This window comes from Patella vulgata, chromosome 3, assembly GCF_932274485.2.
Source record: "Patella vulgata chromosome 3, xgPatVulg1.2, whole genome shotgun sequence".
Taxonomy (NCBI): Eukaryota; Metazoa; Mollusca; class Gastropoda; family Patellidae; genus Patella; species Patella vulgata.
The window spans coordinates 86889794-86903468 of NC_065881.2; the positions used below are offsets into that span (position 1 = coordinate 86889794).

Genomic DNA, 13675 nt, shown 5'->3' on the forward strand with positions numbered 1-13675 from the left:
TTCTATTCCCTCATAAATGCATACACAGGTACTGCGAAATCAAGGCCAAACGGCCAATCATCTTTCTGTAAACTTATACCAAGCTACAGGAATTCGAGTTACACCCCAAACGATTAGAAATGTGGATACTCTAGGTGCCACACATTTGATACGATATTCGCGTATATCGGATCGTAACTTCCTGGATTATGATCCCTGATTATACGAAAAATCAAATCGCGTTTTTAGATTGTTCCTCTGGAGGTCAGAATTTTTATTTGATTTTAACAAACGTCCAAATGTATCACCGTTACACCCTAATGACTGTTAGTGTGTTAGTATCAATTCAAAAGCGATATCAACTATTCCAGCATTTAATAGTGTCAATGACTCCTTTTTGAGGAACCACAGAGAGTAGGTGAAGGGAAAAGCTACCATACTCGACTTCATACGACCTGTTTAGGAGAAGTAAATAATAATAATAAAAAAATCACGTAAAAATCTTTGATCCAAATGTCCTGTCGATGAATGCTATCAAATCATTGGCGAGGTGAAGTTGGCCCTGTATCCGACCATTCCCTCGCTACCTCCGACCGTAATGGTAAGTGAACGTGAGGTGGTCGACTAGCATTGTTTGACAAGCGAGTAGGGTGTTGACTGGTTTGTGAGATTGCGCATGATAATGTAAACCCCCCTTTCGAGCTCTTTTCTTCATCTTATATTTATTAGTGTACTAATACAGTCGGGGTATCAGACCAGTGTTGTAATATATTGACACTGTGAATATTGACTTTCCAGAATCAGCAATCTGATGATTAAGATACAGATCTATATTTCGTTTCGTTTTTGTTTTTGTTATACTTTTGATGGCCTACACTGCATGAAGATTTGACCGGTTGTAGTGAAAGGTCGCGTCAGAGGTTGTATGAACGGCTTTCGACCCTATGACATCAGACTTTGATTAATCAATCAGCGTTTACCCACATTTCCGTTCATCGCCCGCCAAGAAGTCGCTGTAACAGATGATTGCATTAGCTAACCCCTCACGCCATCCAGAACTCAGGTTATATAACAACTTTTCCAGATCCTGATATAGTACAGACAAATAAAACGAAATTTTAAACTATAAAAACGAAACGAAATAGAATCTGTGTTTTAATCAGAATCAGTCAACTCTATAAATCCCTGATTCATTGATAATTCAAGCATGGTTAAATGGACAATAAAACCCGATAAATACGAAACAGGAACGTGTTTATCGATATTGTAGCTCAAATATTTAGGGATTTCGTTCAAAACTATTTAAGAAATATTTTTACACCCATTTTAAAAAGTCGGTATTTGACCATGCGTTCGCGTCGCTGGTAAATGAATTTCGAACGAAAATGTTATACAGATATCGCTAAAGAAATATATTTTTAACGATTGAAGAATTTTAAAAGAATGGGAGATTATTCTTGTTGTGGTGTTTCGGCTAGAAATATCATCCACGATCGAAAAAGTTCCGGCCTGCTAACCGAGGTTAAAGAGGAATAACTCTTGGCAACAACGATGACTTTACTTTGAAGGTTTCAGTATAACTTTGGTGAGTTTTTTGCCTATATTATTTTATTTTCAGACCCTTATCACAATTTTGTAGCTAATTCTTGTTCAGACAATTGCAGTTTTCTGCTTACACACTCAAACACATTATAAAACTACGTGATGTCTATGATTCGAGCGGTTGCTATGTTAGTTACGTTAGTAACGGATTCTTAGCGGTCTATTTTTCACCTTGATTCTTCTTTGTTCGCCAAAAGGAATCCTTTCTTGCCACATATTCGACACAAATTTATAAAAATACAACACTATTTTCATGTAGATTTAAGCGATCCAAAAACACAAATAAGATGATCGTTTGAATCGATCCGCCATTATGAAACTCACGCCTGTGCAGACCGGAGTTTATGGGTTCATAGCTGTGCTCAGCCAATATTCCAAATTTAGGCATGGAATGTTATAGAATTACCGTCCACGAAAATACTTGATGAACTTCAATTAACGGACAAAACTGTCAGTATGGATACCACTATAGTTTATGTATTCAAGATACATAAACTATTACATATAATTGAAGTACAGCAAGAATTGTCGTTCATGATAACATTCCATTCCTAAATTTGGAATACTGACCGAGCGGTGAAAAATAGACGGAAAGGATTCCTAAATAGCCTTAGAGCCGAGATGTTTTAAAAGCCTAATTTTCATATTAGTTCTGTATAGAATCAGCGAGTAACAGATAGCGGACAGTGTCCGATAAGGATCCGTTACTATTGCTGCGCTAGTCAGGATTTGATCAAAGCGTGATTTAAAAATTCAACTTGATTATGTAAACGTTGGTGCGTGAAGCTAGCGTACTGAAAAGGAAAACAAGATTGTCCATACTGCCGCTGCTTAATTACGAATAACAATTTAGGAAATCTAAAAATGGTTTTATTTAATTTATGACTGATTTTCTACTGTTTTATGTATTTCAGGAATGTGTTTTTATAACAGTTGACGTTTGAAAATGGTGTAATAGTCATGTGTGCAGAACTGTTTGAAGATATTTGTCAATAAAGATTTGAATTGAATTAGATCATTGAGCACAAAAATGAAAAAAATTAGACTGTTATATTTATTCGCAGTAATTCGCCTTGATAATTTAGAGGGGGTTTATTATACAAAGAAAATTTCTCATTTGTACTACAATTAACAAATTATCACAGTGGTAAAAAGTAATGCACGCAGGGGTGGTGTGGAAATGATATAATTAGTGTTCAGGTCTAAAGATAAATAACGACATTTCATATTGATTCCAGGAGCCACTGACAGTAGCCATGACACGAAAACCACCCGTGGCAAAAGAAGGAGGAAACGAAAAGGTATTAAACAAGTTTTTTTTTTATTGTTTTATTATTTTTTATAGTGCCTGCAGATGTTGTAAAGGACAGACCCTTCATGACTATATACATTATTGAACATGGACTTGTATTCACTGGAAATTGTCATACACATAAAAAAAACATATAGATACAGAATAAGATACATTGTCATACAGGTGCTAGACCATATGGTCTACTACAGAGCTATAAAGAAACTGTTGTTATGGGGGATCCATTTTTCAGAATGTATTTTTGATTACTTACTGTCTATTTACCATAGATATTGAGGCCTAAGTATATTCTTAATTATTTTATGTCAATTTCTTTTCCGTCGTTTAATTGTAATCTTTTGTACGTTGACATCCCTCAATGTTCATAAAACCGCCTAACCATTTGACAAAGAAATAACAGCCGCTCCCTCAGTCAAGCTCGCACACAATAAGCTGACAGACAACAGTCGGGTTGCCAGTTAGTGATACCATGACATGAGTATTTTTCTAGTAAGATTGGGTGTCTATACTTTCCATATATACCAAATTTGCCATATTTTCATTGTAATTAACAACCCGACAAATACTTTCGGGACAATGTATCTTTAAAGTACATGTTTTGTGTCAGCTAACATTACATATGTGATACAACTGGTTAAACACATTTCAAATATAATATTTGGAATGTGTTGAACCAGTTCTGTCACATATGTAATGTTAGCTGACACAAACATTATAATCTTAACAGACACAGCTACACACCTTTGGGAAATGAAATGTCGTGTACATTATCTCGCCTTGTCACATTTCGTATCCAATACACAAATCAAAGTTAATTACACTAAATATGTGTTCTCCGCAGGAACAACAATTGATCACATGATAAAATCACATCACACGTCTTGTGTTACAAGAAAAAACAAAGTTCTTTTTACACAATAGAAACCAAAATGTGTGTGATCAATAGCGGAAAGCATGGAAGTAAATCAAGATAGGATTTTATTTCAAAAACATAGCTATGACGCCATATTGAAATCTTTCAATACGTTATAATGAGGAATACAATTTGTCAATACATTACTACTGTCTGTTATCCGAGCACCAAGAAGCTTTACAAAACACCATAAATTATATTTATTATAATTTTAGTGGTAACAAAATATAACATTAATCCCAAGATCAACAATTAAACGAACCCGGACCTCACATAAAACTATACACATAACTAATTATTAATACAATATATAAAATTTTGTATCAGAGAGATATACAAATGTGACAATGTTGGAGCGGGGGCAAAGTGAAGTTGGCAGAATTTTCGGAATTTGGGAATTGAACCATATATTAGTCCCAAAATGACCTAGTTTGTGTCGCGTAGACGTTCGTTTAATCACCCTCTCTCTATCTCTCTCTCCCTCTCACACACACACACACCCACACTCATATTTCTCATGTACAAAGCTTATAAACTCTATTAAATTGATAGGCTACCAAAATAAGTACCATGGAAACCATTTTATAATTTCTGACTTCACATAGCGAGCAGCCTTTAGTTGAGAAGTCGAGGCGCAAGAAGGCAAGGAACATGAAGTTAAGAATGCAAATAGGTCACAACAGGTTTCCATAGTTTACAATAAGAGATAAATAAACAATGGACATTGTTCAAGAAAGATGCAAGTGCCTACGCTGTTGGCATTTGGGGGGTTGGATGACCGAATGGTTAGCACGTGCGCGCTGTATCATAAAGCCTGTCATTGAGTCAACTGGCGTGGTATCGAACCCCCGGTTGTACGTGACAAGGAGTAGGGTCGCCTGTACAACCTCATGGGTTTTCTCCGGGTTTCCTCCCACTGCTAAAGACCCCTACGCGCAAGCGAGTTATTGAAATAAAAAATTAAAACCATATGTTAGTCCCGAAATGACCTAGTTTGTGTCGAGTGGGCGTTAAACCCCATTTCTCTCTCTCTGTTGACATTTCTAAATAATATTCAACAATTAGTACGACAAAAAGCTTATTTATGACGACAAATTATTCTGGCTTGAATAGACGTATTACTGCTTTAATATATTGTGAGTACTAAAGGAGACTGTTCATATATCGAAAGTACTTTGAGAGACCAATTATATGGATGATACGTAGATGAATTATTAATATATCTATAGACGGGTAACCCTATACGAGTTCTCGCTTTAAAAGTATGCATTAAAACATGTTTTTTTGGAAATTGCATTTTTAAGCTGAGGAAAAATCTAACAAAAGAATGATCGACCTTGAAAATGAAAACCAAACCTTGAAAGAACAGATTTGCGTGTTACAAGAACAACTACTTGGTCAACAGAGAAAATCCGACGAAAAAGTGCCCGGTATGTTCCTAGTAATATCAAATGTAAAACCATGAGATAGCAAAGCACATTTCGTGGGCTAAGAAATAAATGGGCCTCTCTCCACTTCTGGTCAAAATTCATATTCCACTCTACATATACTTTCAATGTTAAGAGCTTCTATTCCTTCATAAATGCATATAATTTCGTAGAAATTATCTATGCATTTCACTTCGAGGGGTTCTATGCCCAGTTGGATGAACCCTGGGGCTGGATCTATGGTTACATTATCATCACCGTATCACCAAACACCTATTGCACGCGTTAGACAGTCATACTCCTGGCAGAGTTTCGTTTGATTAGAGCTAATCCCACTACTCACTGTTGTAAAGAAGGTAAATTCTTGTTCTAAATTATGACTGGTCAATAGTCCGATTAACAACTAATAGCTAAATGCGTAACATTACCAAACACAGCTCCAAATTGGACCAAATATGTTTACATAACGTTACGTCACGATTAATATTATTAATATATCTATAGACGGGTAACCCTATACGAGTTCTCGCTTTAAAAGTATGCATTAAAACATGTTTTTTTGGAAATTGCATTTTTAAGCTGAGGAAAAATCTAACAAAAGAATGATCGACCTTGAAAATGAAAACCAAACCTTGAAAGAACAGATTTGCGTGTTACAAGAACAACTACTTGGTCAACAGAGAAAATCCGACGAAAAAGTGCCCGGTATGTTCCTAGTAATATCAAATGTAAAACCATGAGATAACAAAGCACATTTCGTGGGCTAAGAAATAAATGGGCCTCTCTCCACTTCTGGTCAAAATTCATATTCCACTCTACATATACTTTCAATGTTAAGAGCTTCTATTCCTTCATAAATGCATATAATTTCGTAGAAATTATCTATGCATTTCACTTCGAGGGGTTCTATGCCCAGTTGGATGAACCCTGGGGCTGGATCTATGGTTACATTATCATCACCGTATCACCAAACACCTATTGCACGCGTTAGACAGTCATACTCCTGGCAGAGTTTCGTTTGATTAGAGCTAATCCCACTACTCACTGTTGTAAAGAAGGTAAATTCTTGTTCTAAATTATGACTGGTCAATAGTCCGATTAACAACTAATAGCTAAATGCGTAACATTACCAAACACAGCTCCAAATTGGACCAAATATGTTTACATAACGTTACGTCACGATTAATATTATTAATATATCTATAGACGGGTAACCCTATACGAGTTCTCGCTTTAAAAGTATGCATTAAAACATGTTTTTTTGGAAATTGCATTTTTAAGCTGAGGAAAAATCTAACAAAAGAATGATCGACCTTGAAAATGAAAACCAAACCTTGAAAGAACAGATTTGCGTGTTACAAGAACAACTACTTGGTCAACAGAGAAAATCCGACGAAAAAGTGCCCGGTATGTTCCTAGTAATATCAAATGTAAAACCATGAGATAGCAAAGCACATTTCGTGGGCTAAGAAATAAATGGGCCTCTCTCCACTTCTGGTCAAAATTCATATTCCACTCTACATATACTTTCAATGTTAAGAGCTTCTATTCCCTCATAAATGCATATAATTTCGTAGAAATTATCTATGCATTTCACTTCGAGGGGTTCTATGCCCAGTTGGATGAACCCTGGGGCTGGATCTATGGTTACATTATCATCACCGTATCACCAAACACCTATTGCACGCGTTAGACAGTCATACTCCTGGCAGAGTTTCGTTTGATTAGAGCTAATCCCACTACTCACTGTTGTAAAGAAGGTAAATTCTTGTTCTAAATTATGACTGGTCAATAGTCCGATTAACAACTAATAGCTAAATGCGTAACATTACCAAACACAGCTCCAAATTGGACCAAATATGTTTACATAACGTTACGTCATGACTTACGATTTTATTATTCCCAATTAACCAGTGCATAGCAGAATATTGCAGAAGAACTAATTGTGTGACAAACGAGCCTATCAGTACGCATATAATGTAAACAATACCGTTTTGAGTCAAACAACACTTTCACCGATTTTAATACCTTAAATCACTGTCCAAAGCTTTAGGAAAGATCCCTGATTAAAAGAAGTGCTGTCATGTTGCTGTGCTTGAGGATAGATTTGATTGAACGGGGAGAATAGACACACTCCCTCAAAAGCGCACGTTTCAGAAACTAATCCAGCAATGGCCAGAGAGGGATTTCTCGAGCCATTGCTTCAGGAATATGTAGATAGTTAGATTTCCAATGACCCTTTTTTTCCCATTATATCAGTATTGGTCCCATCGACAGACGATTCTGAGCACACTGGTAATTCATCTGAAGACGGCAATTTGTTATATGATGACTTTACTAAAAAGAATTGGCTGTTGCGAGACCACAAAAAGCAGGCTCGTGTCGGTGCATTACCTAGTGTTGTTTAATTCTCTATTTACATCATTGTATTCATATAGTTTTTAAGTGGAAGCTTGTTATTCTTGGAACGTCGTTAATGCCTTAGCTATATTTTGGATGGTTATGTCGTGATTTTTTTCAATGCGTGCGGTGGCTATTTCTTTACACACGGTGTTTTTGGTCATTGTGCATATTTCATTACGTGATGTGATTTTGTCATGACATGATGTGTATATATGCCTTGTCGGTGCACGTTGTGAGAATCACATATCAGGTATCAAGTGGTCCATACGGACCCCAGTTATAATTCAAAGTTTTTACGTACAGATATATCTGAATTAAAAGGCAGCGGTTTAGTTTTTATTTGCATTCATATTTGACAACTAAATTGTTATACAAAAACATTTTAGTGACATTTGGAAAAGATTTAATAATTCTCACTAAATTGCTACTTTGTGTACTATGTAATAAAGAGGTTAAATGGCAATTCACGCTTGATACAAAAACCACTGAATATTTGGAATTCATCATTTAATTTTTGGTATTTGTAACATGCAGATTTTAAAAGAGAGAATACTCTGACAGACGCAATATGGTATTAGGCAGCAAACACATTGGCGAAATCACTAATGTGGGATGTAAGTTAGGGGTCCGATTGGACCCCTTGTTCCCTTCAAGCGTTGGGCCTGATTTGCATGTAACAGAACTCTGCATGTGAGAAGCAGATAAATACCGAACTCTTCGCCACGTGTAAAAATGTATAGGAGACAAAGTCACAAAATTTCAGAAAGCAGTGCCCAGTAGTTATTACAAAACACTATAAAACATGTGCATGGGGTCCACGGAGACCCCACGTGCACCAACAAGGGTTAACATTACGTGGTGTAGATATTATGTTACGTGATGTCAGTTTTTCAATACGTGCTATGAGTTTAAATTATAACTACTATTTACATCATTACTACGGTTTATATAAACAACGGTTTACATTATAATTACTATTTATTTTAAAATTACTCACAGCCTATCCGTCACATTTTATCATTAAGGGTATTATGCCATATCGGTTGAACGAATTCATGTGCCCTCTAGCGATCGCAATTTTATACGCCCACATGAAATATTGTCGTCGCCCCTGTCCGTCCGGTTGTCCGTTCACAGTTTGTTTGTGGATACTCTTGAAATATAGGTTTATATTTCATCGATATTGGCAAGTATCGGATCCTTCAACATGATGAACGTCTACGTGTTATTGGCATGCTTCAAATGAGTTTTACACAGCGAGCAGTAGCCAACATGCTTAATGTGTCACAGTCTGTGATCAGCAGACTGTTGAACCGGTACCAACAAACACACAATGCTGATGATAGACCTCGTTCGGGTCGTCCTAGAGCCACTACACAAGCCCAGGATCGATGCATTCGTACACAGGTACTGCGAAATCAAGGACAACCGGCCAATCAGCTTTCTGTAAACTTATACCAAGTTACAGGAATTCGAGTTACACCCCAAACTATTAGAAATGTGGACACTCTAGGTGCCGGACATTTGATACGAGCCCAGGATCGATGCATTCGTACACAGGTACTGCGAAATCAAGGCCAAACGGCCAATCATCTTTCTGTAAACTTATACCAAGCTACAGGAATTCGAGTTACACCCCAAACGATTAGAAATGTGGATACTCTAGGTGCCACACATTTGATACGATATTCGCGCATATCAAATCGTAACTTCCTGGATTATGATCCCTGATTATACCAAAAATCAAATCGCGTTTTTAGATTGTTCCTCTGGAGGTCAGAATTTTTATTTGATTTTAACAAACGTCCAAATGTATCACCGTTACACCCTAATGACTGTTAGTGTGTTAGTATCAATTCAAAAGCGATATCAACTATTCCAGCATTTAATAGTGTCAATGACTCCTTTTTGAGGAACCACAGAGAGTAGGTGAAGGGAAAAGCTACCATACTCGACTTCATACGACCTGTTTAGGAGAAGTAAATAATAATAATAAAAAAATCACGTAAAAATCTTTGATCCAAATGTCCTGTCGATGAATGCTATCAAATCATTGGCGAGGTGAAGTTGGCCCTGTATCCGACCATTCCCTCGCTACCTCCGACCGTAATGGTAAGTGAACGTGAGGTGGTCGACTAGCAATGTTTGACAAGCGAGTAGGGTGTTGACTGGTTTGTGAGATTGCGCATGATAATGTAAACCCCCCTTTCGAGCTCTTTTCTTCATCTTATATTTATTAGTGTACTAATACAGTCGGGGTATCTGACCAGTGTTGTAATATATTGACACTGTGAATATTGACTTTCCAGAATCAGCAATCTGATGATTAAGATACAGATCTATATTTCGTTTCGTTTTTGTTTTTGTTATACTTTTGATGGCCTACACTGCATGAAGATTTGACCGGTTGTAGTGAAAGGTCGCGTCAGAGGTTGTATGAACGGCTTTCGACCCTATGACATCAGACTTTGATTAATCAATCAGCTTTTACCCACATTTCCGTTCATCGCCCGCCAAGAAGTCGCTGTAACAGATGATTGCATTAGCTAACCCCTCACGCCATCCAGAACTCAGGTTATATAACAACTTTTCCAGATCCTGATATAGTACAGACAAATAAAACGAAATTTTAAACTATAAAAACGAAACGAAATAGAATCTGTGTTTTAATCAGAATCAGTCAACTCTATAAATCCCTGATTCATTGATAATTCAAGCATGGTTAAATGGACAATAAAACCCGATAAATACGAAACAGGAACGTGTTTATCGATATTGTAGCTCAAATATTTAGGGATTTCGTTCAAAACTATTTAAGAAATATTTTTACACCCATTTTAAAAAGTCGGTATTTGACCATGCGTTCGCGTTCGAGTCGCTGGTAAATGAATTTCGAACGAAAATGTTATACAGATATCGCTAAAGAAATATATTTTTAACGATTGAAGAATTTTAAAAGAATGGGAGATTATTCTTGTTGTGGTGTTTCGGCTAGAAATATCATCCACGATCGAAAAAGTTCCGGCCTGCTAACCGAGGTTAAAGAGGAATAACTCTTGGCAACAACGATGACTTTACTTTGAAGGTTTCAGTATAACTTTGGTGAGTTCTTTGCCTATATTATTTTATTTTCAGACCCTTATCACAATTTTGTAGCTAATTCTTGTTCAGACAATTGCAGTTTTCTGCTTACACACTCAAACACATTATAAAACTACGTGATGTCTATGATTCGAGCGGTTGCTATGTTAGTTACGTTAGTAACGGATTCTTAGCGGTCTATTTTTCACCTTGATTCTTCTTTGTTCGCCAAAAGGAATCCTTTCTTGCCACATATTCGACACAAATTTATAAAAATACAACACTATTTTCATGTAGATTTAAGCGATCCAAAAACACAAATAAGATGATCGTTTGAATCGATCCGCCATTATGAAACTCACGCCTGTGCAGACCGGAGTTTATGGGTTCATAGCTGTGCTCAGCCAATATTCCAAATTTAGGCATGGAATGTTATAGAATTACCGTCCACAAAAATACTTGATGAACTTCAATTAACGGACAAAACTGTCAGTATGGATACCACTATAGTTTATGTATTCAAGATACATAAACTATTACATATAATTGAAGTACAGCAAGAATTGTCGTTCATGATAACATTCCATTCCTAAATTTGGAATACTGACCGAGCGGTGAAAAATAGACGGAAAGGATTCCTAAATAGCCTTAGAGCCGAGATGTTTTAAAAGCCTAATTTTCATATTAGTTCTGTATAGAATCAGCGAGTAACAGATAGCGGACAGTGTCCGATAAGGATCCGTTACTATTGCTGCGCTAGTCAGGATTTGATCAAAGCGTGATTTAAAAATTCAACTTGATTATGTAAACGTTGGTGCGTGAAGCTAGCGTACTGAAAAGGAAAACAAGATTGTCCATACTGCCGCTGCTTAATTACGAATAACAATTTAGGAAATCTAAAAATGGTTTTATTTAATTTATGACTGATTTTCTACTGTTTTATGTATTTCAGGAATGTGTTTTTATAACAGTTGACGTTTGAAAATGGTGTAATAGTCATGTGTGCAGAACTGTTTGAAGATATTTGTCAATAAAGATTTGAATTGAATTAGATCATTGAGCACAAAAATGAAAAAAATTACACTGTTATATTTATTCGCAGTAATTCGCCTTGATAATTTAGAGGGGGTTTATTATACATAGAAAATTTCTCATTTGTACTACAATTAACAAATTATCACAGTGGTAAAAAGTAATGCACACAGGGGTGGTGTGGAAATGATATAATTAGTGTTCAGGTCTAAAGATAAATAACGACATTTCATATTGATTCCAGGAGCCACTGACAGTAGCCATGACACGAAAACCACCCGTGGCAAAAGAAGGAGGGCACGAAAAGGTATTAAACAAGTTTTTTTTTTATTGTTTTATTATTTTTTATAGTGCCTGCAGATGTTGTAAAGGACAGACCCTTCATGACTATATACATTATTGAACATGGACTTGTATTCACTGGAAATTGTCATACACATAAAAAAAACATATAGATACAGAATAAGATACATTGTCATACAGGTGCTAGACCATATGGTCTACTACAGAGCTATAAAGAAACTGTTGTTATGGGGGATCCATTTTTCAGAATGTATTTTTGATTACTTACTGTCTATTTACCATAGATATTGAGGCCTAAGTATATTCTTAATTATTTTATGTCAATTTCTTTTCCGTCGTTTAATTGTAGTCTTTTGTACGTTGACATCCCTCAATGTTCATAAAACCGCCTAACCATTTGACAAAGAAATAACAGCCGCTCCCTCAGTCAAGCTCGCACACAATAAGCTGACAGACAACAGTCGGGTTGCCAGTTAGTGATACCATGACATGAGTATTTTTCTAGTAAGATTGGGTGTCTATACTTTCCATATATACCAAATTTAACAACCCGACAAATACTTTCGGGACAATGTATCTTTAAAGTACATGTTTTGTGTCAGCTAACATTACATATGTGATACAACTGGTTAAACACATTTCAAATATAATATTTGGAATGTGTTGAACCAGTTCTGTCACATATGTAATGTTAGCTGACACAAACATTATAATCTTAACAGACACAGCTACACACCTTTGGGAAATGAAATGTCGTGTACATTATCTCGCCTTGTCACATTTCGTATCCAATACACAAATCAAAGTTAATTACACTAAATATGTGTTCTCCGCAGGAACAACAATTGATCACATGATAAAATCACATCACACGTCTTGTGTTACAAGAAAAAACAAAGTTCTTTTTACACAATAGAAACCAAAATGTGTGTGATCAATAGCGGAAAGCATGGAAGTAAATCAAGATAGGATTTTATTTCAAAAACATAGCTATGACGCCATATTGAAATCTTTCAATACGTTATAATGAGGAATACAATTTGTCAATACATTACTACTGTCTGTTATCCGAGCACCAAGAAGCTTTACAAAACACCATAAATTATATTTATTATAATTTTAGTGGTAACAAAATATAACATTAATCCCAAGATCAACAATTAAACGAACCCGGACCTCACATAAAACTATACACATAACTAATTATTAATACAATATATAAAATTTTGTATCAGAGAGATATACAAATGTGACAATGTTGGAGCGGGGGCAAAGTGAAGTTGGCAGAATTTTCGGAATTTGGGAATTGAACCATATATTAGTCCCAAAATGACCTAGTTTGTGTCGCGTAGACGTTCGTTTAATCACCCTCTCTCTATCTCTCTCTCCCTCTCACACACACACACACCCACACTCATATTTCTCATGTACAAAGCTTATAAACTCTATTAAATTGATAGGCTACCAAAATAAGTACCATGGAAACCATTTTATAATTTCTGACTTCACATAGCGAGCAGCCTTTAGTTGAGAAGTCGAGGCGCAAGAAGGCAAGGAACATGAAGTTAAGAATGCAAATAGGTCACAACAGGTTTCCATAGTTTACAATAAGAGATAAATAAA

General features: G+C 36.0%; 1 protein-coding gene across 1 annotated transcript in view; it reads left to right on the top strand.

Annotated features, from left to right (window-relative positions):
- Positions 1–13675, top strand: part of LOC126814309 (uncharacterized) — a 55696-nt gene that overhangs the window by 8313 nt on the left and 33708 nt on the right. The window contains exons 8-11 of the mRNA XM_056099540.1: positions 2820–2882; positions 5111–5236; positions 5813–5938; positions 6515–6640. Coding sequence (XP_055955515.1) covers positions 2820–2882; positions 5111–5236; positions 5813–5938; positions 6515–6640 — 441 coding nt within the window. The remainder of the gene's footprint in view (positions 1–2819; positions 2883–5110; positions 5237–5812; positions 5939–6514; positions 6641–13675) is intronic.